Source organism: Myripristis murdjan, chromosome 10 (genome assembly GCF_902150065.1).
Source record: "Myripristis murdjan chromosome 10, fMyrMur1.1, whole genome shotgun sequence".
Classification (NCBI taxonomy): Eukaryota; Metazoa; Chordata; class Actinopteri; order Holocentriformes; family Holocentridae; genus Myripristis; species Myripristis murdjan.
Window position 1 is genome coordinate 6811102 of NC_043989.1, and position 19902 is coordinate 6831003.

Here is a 19902-nt window from a genome sequence, read left to right on the forward strand (position 1 = left end):
ATAAATCTATGATATAGCATACATACAGAATATGATAAATGATATCACAGCCATGGTAGTGAAAACTAATGTACCTAACATTAGCTAACTACTGTCATAGAAGCATACCATGCAAGATATAGTGGTTTGTAATATGACATGGACTCTGTGCCTGCCCGTTGCTGTTGATATTGATGACTGTGTTTCTGATGATGTTGTAATAATCATAAAACATAACTGATGATATTATAATGATTTAGAGGGCAATAAAATATCTCAAGCTTTTGATAAATGGTAATGATAATGACATTTAAAATGAAAGAGCTTTATCTACACATTGATGATGCAACAGATGCGTGGCGCTGTCATTGAGCTCCTGTCCTTGTGAAAATAAAATTAGTGACACAAAATTTGCATGCAGGTTTGCTGCTTCATTATGATAACATTATTCCAAACTAAATGGACAGGTCCACACTTTCAACAGCCTGAAATGTGTGTGTGCGTGTGTGTGTGTGTGTGCTAGCCTGCTAACACCACTCTGCTGACTAGTGGTGCCTGACAGTGCTGACATCAGCCTGGCTATGTGTGTGTGTGAGCGGGGGTGAGTTGGTGGGGGGGGGTCTGGCCTCATTTTGAAAGCAAGTGAAAGAAAGTTGTTAACATAACATGAGAAGAGACACGTCTGTTTACATCTCCGATTATGGCTGAGTGTGGCAAACCCTTGAAAGTTTGGCTTGGCATCACTGAAAAAGATATCAATGCAGCAAAATGCAACACCGGCAGTAAGGATATTTTGTGCAAAGGAGGAAAACATGGCCGAGGGAAGTGACAGCAAAGGCAGGGAGGACAAGACATGGAGCCGGAGGCAGAGTGAGGGTTAATACAGCAGAGCCACATAGGTCACCGGTGTGCGTGCCTTAAATTGTTCCATCAGATTCAACAGGGGCACCGACCTTGTGACAGGTATTCAGAATAACTACATAGAAATAGCCAATCATCTTGTTGATGGTCTTGCTTATGTAGGTCAGTATTAAACAGAGACTGTTTCATAACCAGTTAAAAACTCCTTGCATAGTTGCTTTAACCTTCTGAAACTGTTGTGGGCCTAACTCTATGAAACATTCATCAAATGCCCGGTGATGAGAGGAGAGCACTTGATAACCCCGCTGACATAGCCACGCTCATACATCCAGCCCTGTAACATTTAGATCAGGTGGCTGATGAATGGGGCTGCCCGTCTAATGGCCCTGCAGATTTATGGTGGCATAACCCAACGTCCTCTGCAGTCACTATTTGCGGGTTAGTTCATCACATTTTTGACATTTGAATTAGGTTTCTGTATGAATGCTCACACACCCTGGATTATGGCCCAAACTACAGAAAACTGTATGGCTTCATCTCAATGTGAGTTTCTCACAAGGCAGCCATCATGGTTCTGTCGATGCTTCTGAAATTTATACCATAGACACATGTTCATACAGTATAACCTATGTCACTCACTGTACATGCCAGTAATATGAAGATTTGCACAAAAAAGTTATATCCCATGAGCCCATATTGCTCTATATTCTGTTGTAGATTAACTCAGGCCCCCAGTATTCCCATTAGTGTGTCCATCTCACAACAAAGTGCCATTCAATGACTTTTAGCCCAATTCTTAGCATAGTTGGCGGCACATTGGGACTGACCACCCGTGATGTAAAAAAAAAAAAAAAGACCTTAACATAAGGTTAAAAACACCAATACAAACATTTTCATTAAAACATTAAAATGGTGTTGTATAAATATTTATAGCTACTATTTACATGAGTGATTTTTAAAGTGTAACAACACTAGTTTCAACAGAAAATGGGTCTGGGGCAACCTGTAAAACGACACCTTGAGAGAAAGAATGACATATTTAAATTTCAAAATGGCCTTTCTAGTGTCAAAACATCTTCCATTCATATAACTTACAATTATATATGTCAGTTTTAGAGTGGGGTTAGTCCCCGCTGCATCTCTGGCCGGCACACATAGTCATAGTCACAGAGAGGGGACAGACACAGTTAGAGGCGACAGACTCAATCACAGATAGTCTTGTAGTGTAAGACGGATTATTGACTCAGTCTGTTGCCTCATGATTCAGTCTGAGCCCGCTGGAATATGGACAAATCTGGAGCAAGTAAACAGGCTGCTCCCAAAAACCTCCCGGGCCAATCAGAAACAAGATGCATCACAGCATCATCAAAATCAGATGGCTGGTGTAGCAGTTATGGACAGTCATAGTTTGAAATTGTGTTACGCCAATCGTGCATTTTTTTTTTTTTTTTTTTAAATGCCAGAGCTCACCAAAATGCGTCATGTCTTGAGGTTTTGTCAAAATTGAATCAGTGGTTTGTGAGATACCAAATTTGAGTTTGAGGTCAAATTGTGACCTTTTATGATGGCACCTTCATTAGGCCAATCAGTGTGATATTTTTAAATGCCAGGACACAAAGCTGGAATGCATCCCTCCACATTTGGGCGAAATCCACAGGCTGGAGACTGACATGCCATCTGACAGACGCAGCTGAAACCATGAGCGTTTCCCCATCAGCAACCAGCAGGAAGGAGGTCAAGAGGTCACTGATCATCATCAAGGACAAGCATGGGGACAAAAAATAAAAATAGTAACTCGGGACAGAGGTATAATACATTTTTTGAAAGGGTGATGATGCCATCTGTCTCTTTAAATTCTCTCTCTCTCTCCCTCCCTCTCCCCCTCTCTCTCTCGTTCTCTCCCTCCTCCCAGATATCATAACAACAGGCTGCTTAGTGGCAAAACCGAGCAATTTTCTATCGCTGATAATTTGCATCCTCGATTTCCTCCAGTTCATTTCAGTTCACTTCAGTTTGATTTAGTTCAGTGAGATACTGCTCTGACATTTGACATGTAGTGCCAAAACAAGTTAAAATTTCCATTAGCATAGTGCATTTATCATTCTTCTTCTTCTACTTCGTCTTGTGTTGTTGTCACTATTACTCTAAACATTATAGCAATAATTTGATCAATGCAAAAAAAGGCAACAGAAACTGAAAATCTGCATAAAAGGCAGTTTCTCCCTGTCTGTTAGGCTGCATTCATATTCACACTGCAGTTAAAAATGTAATAATTAAGATTTTTTCAATCACATTTGGTAAATATCTAATACTGCATGCCGTCGTTTATATTCAATTGCCATTTGCTCTACATGGAGGTGGGTTAAAAAAAAAAAAAAATCAGATCTACAGGCATGCAAAGTGGTACTGGAACGCTCAAATCCAAATTTGTCAGTGCTGACAAATTCACCTGAGACGACTGTCACAATTTGTTGGCTTTGCCGTGCAGCATCAACATGAAGACAACGAGACACATCAATGGAAAGACAGACAAACTGTTTGAATTTGGAAACAGCTGCACCTATACAGCACCAGTGACGAATGGTGCTTTTTTTTTCTCACCATGTATTTTAACCAAAATGTGTAACTTCACTGTTACTTTAGAACAAGGATTATTAATTCCACAATAAATCTTCATACTACACTTCACAGAATCTTTCCTGATTTTATATTCATCAGAGTTACAAAAATATATGCATTCTACACTCTTAAACATAAGTCTTTGTTTTCATATCATAGAGGTCTAGATAGGATTATATTAAGGCCACTCACTCTGATTAAATCTGATTTTTGCTTGTGTCATGTGGTTATGTGAGCTAAAAGCTACAATGATATTCATTGGTCATTTTGCCATCCAACTGTACTTATTTATTCACTTATTTATTTTTGGATTAGGCATAACAGTTCACAAACAGATGCCTTGTTATGCTCTAAAACTGCATTAGCATTTCATGTCCTGCTTCACCAGATATAACACACTGTCTTTTATATAGAACTGAAAACACACATTTACTGTGGCTGAAGTGCTCATAAGCAACCCTGAGTGACTTACAATGACGAGTTGAGACTGAAAGAAACAGACGTTGACAAGGTGACATTGAAAAATATTAACATGGCATTTTTATTTTAGGTCTTTTGCTGATGCTAGTATCCCACAAGAGCAACAGCAGAACAAACACAAGTTCCTAGATTGCCAGACTTGTAAGCAACCTGTAATATAAAAATATTACAAATATGTAGTAATATAAAAAAATTTTATCCATTAATTTTGTAATCACGATTAGACATTAAATGTAGCTTCACTTCAGATTGCAGTTTGATGCACACAAATTGTGCATTGACCATATACTGTACATTTTCCGTCCATGCAAATGCATTGCCGCTGCATTTTCAAAAATCCACCCTTCTCTCCAGACAGTTGCAGACGAATTTCAGGAAATAAATCACATTGTGACTTGGCTGTGATTGGCTCCTCTCACTAACAAATTACTGAAATCCATCCAATCAGGCCAGTCTGCAGCATTTTAGCTGGAAAGCCTCCACTCAGCAGGTTCACTTAATTTGAATTAGAGGATCTGCTGCCGTTGGCCAATCAGCGTCCAGTAATTTGAAAATAAAATTGTGAAAACTGTCCTTTTAATCAGCAAACAAAGCTTTATTCGTGCAGACAATTTCATACCTCAGGCATAAGGTGTAACAGACACAGCTGGAAAAATCCGAGGCTCATGGTAAAGATTAAATCAAAACCTACTTTTATTGGCGAGGCCCCTGATGCACTCAAGGTCTGATTTAACATTTAACCCTGACCGACTGAGGTCACAGAGGTGACACGAGACTCAGTGAGTGACATGAATTTATTGATGACAACACTATCAATAGCCTGCCAGCGCCTAACAACTATAGGCACCACTGGGGCGTCACTGTGATGGCTGGTCGGCCGGGTGAAAAGCAGCATCTCTAAATCGTCAATGATCAGATAAAAGGGCGCTGATGGCATCTACCAAAACTGCCGCGCCAGCAAGCTTAGAGTCAATACCAATCAATAGCAAGACATCAGGTTTTTGAGACGCATCAGACTTCATCCAATTCTTTTTATTGTGATGGCAAATTAGGCGGATCAGAGATTATCTCAGTGCCAATAATTCCTGCCACAACGTGACGAATCTGAGTTTAATCCTCTTTACATCAGCGACAACCGGGAGTGTGATAGGATCAAGCTCTCGCAAAACAAATTTCTGTTGTTTGGACACAGTACGTACCGCCGAGATGATACAATAAAGCATAAGACCCGTGTGAAATGGGTTTCAAATTAGCATTGAACAAACATGCTGTTGGGAGCCGACAACAGCGCAATCAGATTAGTCACAGATTGGGATTAAACCACCGTGTCCTCTACACAAAGATAATTTCTCCCGGACGTGTAGCACAGGCCAGCCCCTTCAGCTGAATTTGCTTGACACTGTGAAATTTTGGAGGGGCGGGGTGTGTGTGTGTGTGTGTGTGTTTGTGTGTGTGTGCTCCCACTTCCTACAGTTTGTAGTTTGTGGAAGTCTAGAGATAAAAAAATGGGTTTGTAACTTGAACGCTGTCAGTTCGAATCTCACACCATCTTGGACAATGAGGGTGTGGAGGGTTATTGAGGAGTTCTCTGCTGTTGATGTGCCCTTGAACAAAGCACCTAACCCTCGATTGCCCCCATGGAGTTCCTCCGCCACTGTACTTGCACTTGGAAGCTCCCAGGCATGAAAGTGAGTGCAGAAAACTTTCAACAATGCAGTCACCTTTCCAAAGAACAACAGAGGTCAAGAAAAAAATAAAATAAAATAAAGAATGGAAAAATCCCTGGAAGACCCAGAGTGCAGGAACGAATCAAGCTGAGTCACACATCACCTTATATACAGACTTCATGTGGCTGAAAAACACTGATTCAACATCCAGACCCAACCATCCAAGTAATGTACAAGTATTGGATTGTGTTGTAACTGTTGGGGGTTTTGGGAAAAATCACCCTATGCCCCCTAAAATTGATTATGCACAACTAATAATATTTGAGATTTGCATTTTTATAATGAATCTAAAAGTTACACAACTACTGTCATTTTGGAAGCTGTCAAAAACTTTTAAAAATGAACATTACTGTTAGCAACACTGTTCACCCTCTTGTCTTCTTGTGTGTTCTTGAAAGAATTCACTTTTTTTTTTTTTTTTTTTTTTTGAATAAACATGCTGCAATGTCACTTGTGCCAAGACAGAGGACTATTAAAACACAAATCTTGTGGTGTCGGGATCATAATCATCAGACCTGATCCTGCTTTGAAAACTGACCTAAAATCAATTAAATCATCCTGATCCCAGATTCCAAAAGAGCAGTGATTATCCTTCTGATCTGTGTTAGAAGTGCTGAAAAAATGACCCTGGTTCCAAGGCCCTTTCTTTACTCTCTAAGCTAATCCCACTGTCATCCTGCATCTACCAGCTTCCTCAAATATTTAATGAGTGAAATAACCTGAGCAGGGAGATCCTTCAGGGCACGTTCATCCCCAACATGTTCTGAGCAGTTTATCTGAAATCTGCAGTGCTTCCTCATTTGATTCAACTGGTTTGCCCATGTAAGAATAATGCAATTTTAACTCTGTTGGCACCAAATAACCTGAAAATGTCTCGGTCCCCTCACAAGATAACTGCAGTGAGAACATAATCCGACCAATGGGTATAAAGAGACAGATGTTGACATCTTATAGCCAGCGGTTCCTCATGCTTGGAAAGCCAAGCAGAACAAAATGAAGCTTAATTCTTCTTCATGCTAGTGCAAATTCTCCAGTTTGGTTGGATATGACAGCTTAGCAAAATTCTGTCCAATAAATGAGATACTTGTGAGTCATGCGATTTTTGATAATAAGCCCTGGCTTACTTGTAATTGGCCAGTGCACACTTAAACAAACCAAATACAAAAATGCAATGAAGTAAAAGTTTGCACAAAAGCCAAAGCACAAACAGACTTATGCTGTGTCCACACCCTTATTGGTAATGGCAAACTAAAATGCAAAATTTTTCATTAAAATGGTTTTTATTGCCATCACTGGGTGTAGAAAACATCATGAAACCATGAGAATTTTTAGTCCTTTCTTTGCAGAAAGAGGCCTAACAGCTGTTTTCTCCAGACTATAACAGTCAGTTTTGCTGGGAAGGGATCAAAAGGTTACTTTCATATGTAAGAGTTGATCTGAGTCTTCAATTGCATCTGTTACCCTGCGGTACCACGCACGAGCTTCAGCAAACAGCAGCAGTAACTGTTGGCTCATTAGCATGGCACGCTGAGGATTTTATCAGCAGACAAGAAGAGGTGAAGACTTACAAAAGCTTCCATCTAGATATGCAGCTCGAGCTAAACTCACATTCTTAAATCAAGTTTTTAGGCAGTGTGCTCTACATTAATGTTAAATATGAATACATTTGCCATCATATTATTGCAAAGATAGTTCCAACAAGCAAGATATTTCCACCAGAGTTGGTCTGAACCACCAGTTGAGACAATAACATCCAGGGAAATAAGCACTCAAGCCTGCAGGAATGATTAATGCAGGAAACGCAGCCCCTAAAACTTAGTTATTGATTTTCAGGAACTCTAAAATCCCAGTTTTTCACTGGGTTTACCGTCCCTTTAGAATCAAAGTTCACTAGTGTGCATGTTTATGCGTACAAGCGGCAACCTTCATCTAATAATCTGTTCCGTGTTTTCTTGACCTGAGGATCAGAGCCCGAAACAGGCTGTGAACTCTGCTGGTGGGCCTCCTCTTGACATGACTACTAATAAGAGTTAATGAGCCAGCATCCAAGGGAAATAGAAATTTGATTCGGGTGCCAGGCTGAGAAAGATTAAGCACGTCTGCCCTAATTAAATTAAGCATAGTAAATTATCTTAAAACCATCATATATTTAATTAGTAGAATAAAATTTGAAGTCACATAAATTTTAAATAATCCAAGTAATCAATCTCAAAGGCCCTGAGCAAAATAATCTTCGATGAGAAAAACATCAGCTGCAAATCAACACGGAGGTGCGAGGTCATGCTAACAGCAACACTAACATTTCAGCAGGATGGATTGCACGGATAAAAAGCACAGAGGATGAGCTACACACGATCAATATTATGATAATCAGTCCCAAAGAAAACAATTATATTTACTTCGGTAAAATCCATTCAGTGAGCTGAGCATCATTCTGCTTTACCTAATAAGTGTGGCTGCGTTTTCATGCGGGGAGTTAAGTAACCTGGCAAAAGGTCATACTCGGTTAAGGTCTTATTCAGGTCAGCCTGTTTACATGCGGCTTCGATATCCTGTGACTCGAGGCTATGAGGCACGCTAATTGCTACCATGTGCTAAACCTAGCCAGTTTAGCACCTGATTTATTAAGGCCACTTATGCAAATCAAGTCAATTGCAATTTTCTAATTAGAATACCTGAGGCACGCAGCACGCCGCAGCATGGCTCTCATAACAGCAGACACACTGTGATTGCCTATTGTGGCTGAGCGAGAGGCCAGGAGATGAGGGTCGAGTTTTGTCAGCGCAGGTCTGCTATGACTCTGCTTTTTCTTTTTTCTTTTTTTTTTTTTGTTTTTCCAACAAGCTGTGATGTTACATAATGACCTGGCAATCTATGTCTTTTACTCCCATCCTCAGTAATTAAATTGCAAACTGATGTGTTTCGGTTTATTAAATCTGTGTGCTTGATTCATCTCAAAGGTCTCAATTTCTGAACCAGACCATCGCTACTCCTCAAATGACATATTGAGTTAAATACGCCATGTCCAAAATGCTTTGTTTAGTAGCTCTGAATCTGCACACGCTCATTAATGCAAGCTAAAGTGCTTCCAAAAACAGGGGAAGAAATTATGACAACTGTAAGAACTGCCTACACCCCCCCCTTTTTTTTTTTTTTTTTTTTTTTTTTTTTTTTTGCAGTAATGTGAAGTGTGTAACAAAGCTCTGCTCAATATGTAATGCATGCAAAGTATACAGTCATCATTGTACATACAGCACTATAGTTCCAGCTTCATGACGCCTTTATCTGTGAGGGAGATTATCATTTGGTCCACTTTGAATATGATTCCAGAGCTACATGCACAGGTTAATAGGCTGGAATAGGGCCAGTGTGAAGTACAGTGCTTCAGAATCGAAAGTAACCGGCACAAAGCCGCCAGCGTAATCATCCGCCGTCCAAAGCCTTCCATCTGTTTCTGTTGATCGCCTTCCCCCAGGACGTGTTCCCTGGGTTTTCATGATCAAAGTTTAGATTTGCTTTAATTATATCTGATCAATGCTGGCTATGGCTACTGTGGAGACCTGTGGCCAATGCTGACGCAGCAAGGGGTGGGAAAAAAAAAAAAAAAAAAAGACTCCGAAAATAAATAAATAAATAAAATAACAGCTGAGTCGTCTTGTGCCAGTGTGTAATATGCACACATCCAAGAGGGAAAGTGAGCGAGAGGTGCAGGCTAATACAAGGCTCCAATCATTAGCCTAAAGTGTACCTCATTATGTTGCTAAAGCCTCTGAAGACCTGAATCCCTAATTGATCTCATCCCGGCGTTTAGCAGCACTCAGGAAGGCAAAGGGCTGCTCGCTTCCCTGGCACTGAAGAAAAGGGCCGCCTGGCTCGCCCGGCGAACCTTTGCTCGCTCATTGCAAACGAATTTCCAACGCATGGGTGGGCAAGCTGCGTCACACACGCTGCTGCTCTGAGAACAACACCAAACAGAGCACTATTTGGTTGCTTTAAAGAGGCCATTCTACTGAACAACAAAATAAAACATTTGAACTGCATATTGGCGAGAAAACACTCAGACTTGTTTTCTGCTGCTGGAAACTGGCAGAAGAGAATGGAGTTGTTTTCCTCTCCCTGTCCCCAAGTCCATCTTCTTCCCTCCATTGTTAAGGTTATTTTTTTCCAATATTGGTTGTTTTATTTTTGTTGCTTCAGTGGTTTTTTGTTGGTTGGCATTTTCTCCTCCTGCTGGCTGTGTGGCGCCAACACATTCTGCAGCTTCGGGGTGCGTATTAATGTGTTTTTGGATCAAAAAAGTGCTACATTTTTCTCGCCAAATGCACAAGTCATCTACAGTGTCCCACAGGAGTCTCTTTCATGTGAGTACATATTTGATGGCTCAATGAAAAAACACAAAATAGTGTACGTCTAATAAATAAAGGTGCTTCTTGCCTCCTTTTGTATTTCACTGGTGTTTCACCTTGGAGTGAGAATAACATCACGAAACCACAACCTGAAGTCATTTCTACACTGAGAGACGCCCGTCTGGTGGATTTTCCTGGATCCAACAATTTGTTTATTTGTGAAGCAGGATTAAAAAGCCTTTTATATGCTAAAAAGAGGGATACCCTATCAAAATATGACCTTGTTATCAGATAATAGCTGACACTCGTTGACTCAGAATAGGCCACGACCGCAGTGGCAGAGAAGGGCAACATCTATGCAACCCTTTTAAATTAAATTACAGTCAAAAACACCCTGCAAGCAAACTCAAGTGACTTTTAATGCTCAAATCTTGGTAAGTGATAAAGAGAGTACACACAAGTGTTACTAAAAAAAAAAAAAAGGGCAAACTGCCAAAAAGTGTCAGTCTCTCTATGAAAAATAAACCAGTGGAAATGAAGGTAAAACTTCCTCTTGCTCTTCCTCTTTCTAAATCACGAGCTTTTTCTGCACAACAACAACTAGCTTCCACAAACCGTCTGCTGACACTCATTCCACCATCATTCCAGAAAAGCCCGGTAACATTCACAACATTCCCAAGAATTCACTTTCACTGTAACTTGAGTCACAGCGATGAAAAGTCATTGATAATATATTCTGTTATTTATGGTGCAAATCTGTCTCTGTCGGCTAATCAATAATGTATTATCATACATCAAGTTTTGGAAATGAACCTGCCCAGAAGTTAATTATTGTAGAGACGCTAGAGAACTCCACCAAAGCAGTCGATTGTTTTTCATTAGAGGACTTGGGGAAATTGATCATGGTATATATATATATTTCCATTTGTTATGATGGGAAAGTTGAGTGATAAATATCCACGGGCTACCTGCAGAGCAAATGAAACGGCCCGAGGACAAGAGCATAAATAATACACTAGATTTAATTTAGTTGAACCCCTTGTGTGTGAGAGCTGATGCTGGATGATTTCCGTAAGGGAGGGCCAACATTGATGAGCGAGCCAAAGACTCATGGTTGAGTCCCTCGTGGCAGCGATCCCCCATCATGCAGGCTGCTGCTCTGTAGCTGACCCTTGTGACCTCTGTGTGAAGAAGGGCAAGCGGTGCAACATTTTCATCAGCTAAAATATTAAATTTCATGGCACTTTGCACATCCAGTACACATAAAAAATTAAGCCATCCCGCAAAGGAAAATTCCACCTTGACATGCTCTCTGCACGGTTAGGCCTCATCAATCTGTGACGTGTTGCAGGAGTTATTTTGTGATGAACTGTTATGATTTGCGCACCATCTCTCAACCTGCCTCATCTACTTCAACTTCAGTCAGCGATTTCCAGCTTTCCCCAGAATGCCTTTCAATCACAGCCTCAGGGAGGGTGTGTGAACTTTTGGCATGCAGTTTTTATATTTTGGTGGAGAGCGCGATCAAACAAGCAACAGTCACGCTGCTTAATCAGAAATCATTATGTGTTGTTGCTGTATTGCATTGTGGTCTATTTGCTGCTGCTGTGGTGGAAAGTCCTCGTTTCTGAGCCTCTTGTATGATGGATTTCTCCCTTTATGGTTGTTGAGCATCGATGCAAAATGGCGGTTCTATAAGCCGTTGCCCTTTGACTGTGAGGGACCAGCACCAAACACTAACACTGCCACTGATGGGAGATCAATTTTTTTCTCATATTACACTATAACTACACTTAAAAACATCAGTATGATGTCAGGTTGCATTTGTTTGTCGGAATCAGAAAAACAACAGAATGGTCCCAGATATGCGAATATCTATTTAAAACATGTGAAAAAATCCCCCAGTTCCTCTGCGTCTGATGATATGACGTTAGCATTACATAACACTGCCAGAGTTCAGAGTTTAATTCCCACCAACCCCCCAAATGACAAACTACATGTACCCATGATACTGCAAGATGCTTTGGAAAAAGTTTTTTTCCACCATAATATTAACACAATGTTTGCTAGAGTTACAAAATAAGCACAAAACTAAGAATAATAATAAAAAAAAATCATAGAGAATACACATTAATTGAGGAAAACATCTAATTTTCACAAAGAAATTCCCCCGAAAACTGCCTAAAACATCATTATCTGGGCCACATCTGGGTCACATCCTTGTCGATGTTTTCTAACTAAAGATAATAGTAGGGACATAAATATGAAGGAATATAAATAATTTTGAATTTTGAACTTTGTTAAGTGGAAGATATTAGAGATTTAAAAAATCCCCACTTGTTATTTTCACCAAGATTCATGTTTTCCCTGGTCAGTGGCTTGCATTCACAATAAATCCTATCTGACATGAGGGCAGCATCACTCCCCTGCTTTTCCCACTGAGCCACAAGACCAAACAGGAAACTCCACTCTGTGTTGTTCTAAGTATAAAGCTAGACACTTCAAGAAGCAACTTTACTGCTCTGGAAAAAAAAAAAATCATTTGACCTCATCCTCTGCAAAAACACAAGAGAACAAAGAACAGAGCTTCTTCTTCTTTTTTTTTTTTTTCATTTGCCGTGTTTAGGCTGAAATCACAGTCAGGGAAATGGAGGCCAGCCTGCGACGTGACTGTAAATACTGTGGTGACAGCCAGCAACGCCTTCCGAAACTAGAAACGTTACACGGAAGTGAAATATCACTCAGAGCAACATGACATTCCTGTAAGTCATTCTGTCAGCTCTGTGCCTTGACTGTCTGCATCTTGGCTAACCTTTTATTTAATGACTAAACCACTAGGGCTTTATTACTTGTAAGTCATTCTCCTCACAGAAGAAAAAAAAGTCAGTTCTATTCCATTTCAATCCAACCGTTTCAGCCTGAAAACTTCTGTTTAATACCAAGACTCGACAGCGTCTGACCTTCAAGGATTCTCTCCCTAAAATAATAAGACAAAGAAAAAAAAAACATAATTAAGAATGGATGACCTTCTCAAAATCATTGAATTCCAATATCAATTTATTTCATGAGCTGGCGGAGTCGGATTTAATTTACCCCGTGACGTGATCGAGGGATGCGCGCGCATGTGTGTGTGTGCGCGTGTCTCCTAAATAAAGGTGTACAGGGATTCTATGTGACACTGCTTTTTCAAGGCCGCCTCAAGGTTACCTTCCAGCGGCTCACAGAGAGGTACACGGCTGCATACAAGAGTGAATATTCACTCAGATGATATAAATTATAGATTATAATATCCATATGGATTCTGCATAGATTTGCCACATGAATAGCAGCTTCATTGTGTTGCATATAAAGATGTGGAGGAGCAGGGCCCATACCTCAACCCAGAGAGGTGGATTGTTTAGACTCTGTTCAAATTGACTGTGCTTGTTCTGCTTGAGAAGACACGGCATATATATTATATAGCATATTCAATATAGAAATCCATGGAGGCAAAGGTCACTCTGTACATTTCATTGTGGTAAGATGAATAGTTTGCATGCAGAGGGCTGTTGCAGGCTTGCGTGCATAGTAACGATCTGTGCAAGCCCCAGAAACGTGCGAGGTGATCAATCTGCATTATCACAGCGAGGAAAATGGCATGTGAAATGACCAAACCACAAGATCAGAGGAAAGGAAACTCATTTGTTTCGCAGGAGAGGCTTTATTTGTCGCGGTTGCACTGCGTCAAACGCCTCCATAAACATATAAAGAGCCTCTTAGGAAATCACCTCCATCGCCTGGCTTTTTTTTTTTTTTTTTTTTTTTTAAATAAATAAATGATTGAATGACAAAGTGCACACAGTGTAGTTCATTTTTCCACTTCTGCACAATTGTGAGATACTAAATTTAGTTTCTAATTTCACTGAAATCAGTGAATATGCATTTCCCTTGAGAGCGAGTGTGACCACATTTGTGGCATACATATGCTCCAGTTATGGCATATAACTCCCGTCCCTGAAACAGGAACACATGCTCATTGCACAAACACACACACGCACATACACACACACACACACACACACACACAATCTCACATACAGTTGGACACACACAAGCACACAGCGTCGGAGGCTCAAACTCATGTACACATGCATACAAACACCTAAAACCCTGCTCCACCTACACAAACAAATATCCAGGCCAACACACACACACTTAAATATCAGCAACCCCCTGCTTCAAGAGAGTATTCCCTAGGCTTACTGTACAAACCCTGAAATATCACCATATCAACATCAGCTCCAACCTGTACTTGCTAAAAAATGTAGATTGGCTGATGTGTCAATCACTGTCCAAAAGTCTGCCAACCATTCTAACGTATTGACTGATCACAGAGTCTATACTGTACACTTCCAGCAAGGGTTAAATGTCATGTCCACCTTCTGTACACTTCAAATTGATTCTTCTCCCGGGGTTCTGGATCAGACATGCTCCACTTACATTTGAACTGTAAAATACAGGGCTCTGGTTTAATGATCTAAGTGCACAGTCTTAAGAACACGGCGCAAGTGCATTTAGGGTGTGTCCAAGTCCACTTTCAATATTTTAACGGAGGAAAGAGGGATTGCTGCATCGGACACATAGTTCAAAAGGGTTGTACTGAGTTTCTTAATGAATTATGGGTGTGTTTTGGGTGGAACCAATCGGGGTGCCATATACCGTTCCATTTCAAAGCCATGTGTACTTGCACTTTGGTGGATTGCTATTATAATGGTGCACTTGCCAGGTAAGAAGGGACTCTTCTCTGCAATAATGGTAATGGATCAGCTCATGCACAAAGTTAAATCACACCAGTAGACCGTCTTCAGCACAAGCAGGATTCCACCAAAGCTCCATGACGTTTAGCAGACATCCTTGTGTACAAGCAGAGTGTGCATGTGTTGGCACGGGCCTATGTTGGTGCACATTACTATCTTGATAATGCGTCCTTAAAATAACAATGAAACTGCGCCACAGACTTCAGGTTTTGTTTTTTGCTGATCAGTTCCATTCTAGGGTGCAAGTGGGTGTGATTATATTTCAATATATACAACTTCACTTTCTCAACAAAACTCAACGGTTGGTGGTCTTGTTGTTAACATATCATAAATGGTACACTTCTTGACATAAGCTATTGTTAGCATGCTAACAAGGACATAACTAGCCTGCTGGCAGTCAAAATACAACTCAAGAGTATTTTGAATTAGAGATCATAATTGACACTGTAATACAACATTAGTCAACATTGAAGGTCCTGTCTGCAATATGTGGGACACTCAAGTCCTCAGATTTGTTTGTTTCTCCACAGCAATGGAGGGCGGCCCGTGCTCTGTGGATGGCCAACAAACCAACATGACAAATTGTGACCTGAGTCTGGGCTGTTTCAGTTGTCCCGGTATGTGATGAGTGGCTTATGTCTTACAAGATGTTGGAAATTACATCAAAATGTTGGAGGATGAGTCATGTGACATTTGTCTCACAGGGTATAAATTGGCCTTTACTCAGAGCATTAATGAATGGATCTGCAGCCACACTAAGCACAACAAGCCTTTTTCCAGTTAACCCTCTGTTTCTAATTGTACATACTAAGACGTTACTAACTGACAGAAATCCTTTAATGTTCCTCCATGATGGAACCAGATGTGGTTGACAGATTTGTGACACAGCTGCAAAGCCTCTATGAGTCATTTCATTTCCTATTTTATAATTTCAGTTTAAAACAAGTGTAGAAAATCACCCAGTGGAGTGAATTAATTTCATTTACATTTGCATTTAAGGCACTCTGAGCAGCTCGTGCTCTCATCCAGCGAGATTTGTCATCAGCTCAACAGCAGAACAAGCTTCATTTCCTAGATGACCAACATTCGCGAGCAACCAGTAGTAAAGAGGTCAAGGGTCCGCTCCACTTGTTCCACCAATGTTCTTGAAACAAGTGACAATGTCTTGAGACACCACTCAGCGTCTTTAACGATCATGTGACTTGATTCGAGAAAATTCTTTAAAGCAAGTTGAAATGCGCTGGTGACAAGGGAAATTACCTCACCTCCTCGGCTGCTTCTTTCAGCTACTTTGACAGAAAATACAGATTTAAGAATGAATACAGGATAAAAAGTGGTTGTTAAAATGAATATTTCTTGCAGGTCCAATCTGAATCTAAATTCACAGCTCTCCTGCCTATTTGATGAATAATAGGAGGGGAGAGAGAGAGAGAGAGAGAGAGAGAGAGAGAGAGAGAGAGATGTGCAAGCATTAAATGTGTATTCATCAGGTCTGGCCCTGGCCATTGACAGGCTAATCAATGTTTAGTAATAAGGCTGAATGTGGAATGAGGTGTGGGGGGTCCGGGTCGGGACGGAGGGGAAAGAGATATCAATTAAGCAGGGAACTGCAGAGTCCAAGCCCGGGAGCTGAGACGGCAATATCCTGACTCTGGTTCATTAACTAAACAGTGTGCACTGAATGCAAAACTACTCCAGCCCTGTCCTATACACCCCCCCTCGCCCCCCTCCCTACTGCAAACGGCTGCCTTATTCAATGGAAATGAAGGAGTCGCAGCAGAAGATAGAAAAATGCCTTTGATAGTTCACATAATGAAATACCTGCGAGGCCGGGCCAGTCGGGGGAAATAACATCCACACGTGATGCAATAAAGTGAAACGTGTGACATGCCTGTGAGGTGGAAATGCAAAGCGGGACCAAAACACCGTACTAAATTATATTATGAAATATTTGCATACAATATGCATTCAGTGCAAATTGGAGAAACAGAGGTTCCAAGTAAATACGAAGAGCATATTCCCAAAATACTCCGTGGCTTCTTGGAAAACAAACGATGGTCACCTATAGTCAGTCATTTAGTATCTAAAATGTAGCCGATACAGACTGTCAACAAGGACTTACATTACATCCTCTTCTTTAAAAAATGACTTTGTTTTATTGTCTTGTTAGCAGTCATTAGCTGAGAGGTGGACTGTTATTTTGCAACCAGAATTGACTTGTTGCCTGAGCCCATCATATTCAACACCACTGGCAGAATCCAAAACCTGTTAAGAGTGTTTATAATCCCCGGAGGGCAATTTAAGAAAGGTGAAAGGTGCTCACATCCAACATTTTATCATTATTTATTAAATGCATTCACCTTGTTGATGATGCATTAGGCGTCCTGTTGGCCCAGTGCCACCAACACACGTCACAAACTGAACCTCTCTCTATCTCTCTCCCTCCCTCTCTCTCTCTGTCCCTCCTGTCGGTGCTATCGCTTCCTCTGCATACTACCTGATGAAGCGGAACTTTTTAAAAAAAAACACACTATTCAAAATATCATGAACTATCGCTTGAATGCATCCTGCACATTTCGTGTTATTGTTTAAAATTTTACGATGACTGAAGATTTTTAACAGGCTGTCGTCTTCATCTTGAACAAACCGCCCAAGGGATACAACCAACAATGAATATTCACAAACACCACAACCGTTTTAGTCTTCTTTTCCTGTGTTGCCAGCGGCTCTCAGCCCACAGCCTCAGGTTATCATCCGCTCCCTGTGTTTAAATCTGCCATCAACACAGAGTCACTGCTCAACACCCAGAGCGAATCCACATTCACACCACCAGTGACAAACCAGTCCATTCAATACTCTACAGCCGGAAGGGAAGACGGGCATCTGTTGATATTGACCATGGTCTTCTTTTCCTCATTTCCTCATTTGTCACAGAGGAAGGATTGGCTGCAGCTTAACTTTGGAGCGACATCACCCATAAGCGTCCAATCACACACTGGCGTCGCCATATGTCCCGCCTATTGCTGCAACACTAGCGAGAAGATTCTGTTGCCAAGGGCTGTGAACGCAGAGCAACGGCTTTGATGAATAGGCAACTTTTTAGGAAGCAAAGAAGAGAAATGTTGTTTCCAGGAGGAACAGGAACTGGCCATAACCTCAAAACAACACTGTGAAAAAAAAACCCTGAACAATTGTGGCATGCAAAAATTTGTTTAACTGCAGCTGGTGGCAAAAGCATTTCCACAAAATATTACACCTCATAACCTCACAGGCAACAGATGGAGAGCCACACACAAAGAAATAATTAAGCCCTCTTGTCCTGTTATTATTTATATTACAGGACATTTCGCTGACGCTCTGATCCAGTATGAATTACACAGAGCAGAATAGTAAAATCAGCTTCAGTTCCCATTAGGATGAACTGCTGTTTCAATTAATGAATTGAATGAAATTAATGAGAAGTGATCCCCCCACCCTCAAGCCCTCAGCACCTCTAATATTCTTATCAAATGATGACAAATGAGATGAGCAGATGTATTATTTTCATGAAAGAGGAGGATTGTAATTAACTGGCAGAAAAATATAGGTTTTTTTCTCACTGTCATTGTGTCTGACTGACAGAATTCACTCTTCTTGCTTCTATAGAACGACTGATTGAAACAGAAAGATCATCCATTGTAAGTTCACAGTGTGTGTGTGTGTGTGTGTGTGTGTGTGTGGTGCTCTGACTCTGACCTTTGCCCCTCTTAGTGTTAGTTGCTGATGTGGGAACTCAACTTAGTCTACTTTTGCACTCATTTTTGATAAGAACATCATGAAATGCAAAGACTGTGGTGTAAACTGTGTGTGCACATACAAATTGTGTGTGTGTGTGTGTGTGTGTGTGTGTGTTGAGAGACAGAAAAAGAGAGGGAGAGAGAGAGAGAGAGAGAGAGAGAGAGGCTTCCCTTTGCAGCCCTGTCCCCTCTTCCCCTACATGCTCGCACACACACGCCTGTTGACATTCAGAGACACACACCGTCCGCAAGCGGTCGCTGTTTGTGCCACTGCCGCCTCAATTCAATGCAGCTGGCGACTCAGTGCAACTCACTACGTGCAGGCAGGCTAACACAGAGAAAGAAATAACACAAAAACCTGAGGCAAGTTTGCCAAGCGTGTCACTTTAGGCCGACAAACTGTCTCTTTTACCTGGTTCAAGACTTTTGCCCTAGCCGGCACCCGTTCCGTGCGCGTCCCAGACAGCAGCAAAGCAATAAAAATGCAAATGATCCTTTCCTAACCCCCCCTTCAGCACATACACACATCATTGTTTGCCCATATGAAGTCAATTTCATGCCTCTGCTTACCTGAAAAACACTATTGTTTCCCACAAATAGATCCCCAGCACGTTTATTCGGCACATTTTTGCCAGTCTCATTTTGGGGGGGTTGGAGGTGTTGGTGGTGGGGAGGGGGGTTTACTCTCTGGAGAGACTGAATTCCCAAATCCTTGGGGGTGGAGGAGGAGGAGGTGGAGGAGGAAGGGGGTATGGTTCCAGACCCCCAAGGTGAGCCGAAATTTCTTCGTCCTCTCCGTCGCTTGTTTCAGGTCCCAGAGTCGCCGGCACCGAACCGCGGGATGCTCATAACCTCACCGGCCACGAAATCATCTTTGTGTCCGCTCTCACGCCGCCACCGTGGAGCTGGAAATCCTCCTCAAGCGGCCCCCCGAAAAAAAAAAAAAATCCACTCAGGACTTTTAGTTGTTGTTGTGTTTGTTCTTTCAGGACCACGGACAGCGGCACAGACACCGGCGGGCTGCGGGAAGAATCTCGTCCAGGTTTGGTTGGGGGAAGCGGGGAGAAGGAGGGGGGCTGGGGGGGTCCGAGTAAGGGGTGGATGGGGGTGGGGGGGTTGGGGGGGTTGAGGGGATAGTTGCTCACAGGCTGTTGTTAATTGACACGCAATTACACCCAATTACTCTGAGGTCTCGTCTGTGCGATCCACGGCAGTCGAAGGGGAAATAAAACATATTCCTTCAGTGATGGAAAACCAAAAGAAAAAAGAAAAAAAATGCGCGCTGCGTCTCAGTGTCTCACTTCTCCAGGCGATTGAG

General features: G+C 41.5%; 1 protein-coding gene across 1 annotated transcript in view; it reads right to left on the minus strand.

Annotated features, from left to right (window-relative positions):
- The window catches only part of glra1 (glycine receptor, alpha 1), a 115627-nt gene extending 96310 nt beyond the window's left edge, over positions 1-19317 (minus strand). The window contains exon 1 of the mRNA XM_030062805.1: positions 19155-19317. Coding sequence (XP_029918665.1) covers positions 19155-19225 — 71 coding nt within the window. The 5' untranslated portion in view covers positions 19226-19317. The remainder of the gene's footprint in view (positions 1-19154) is intronic.
- Between the last annotated feature and the right edge of the window lie 585 nt (positions 19318-19902).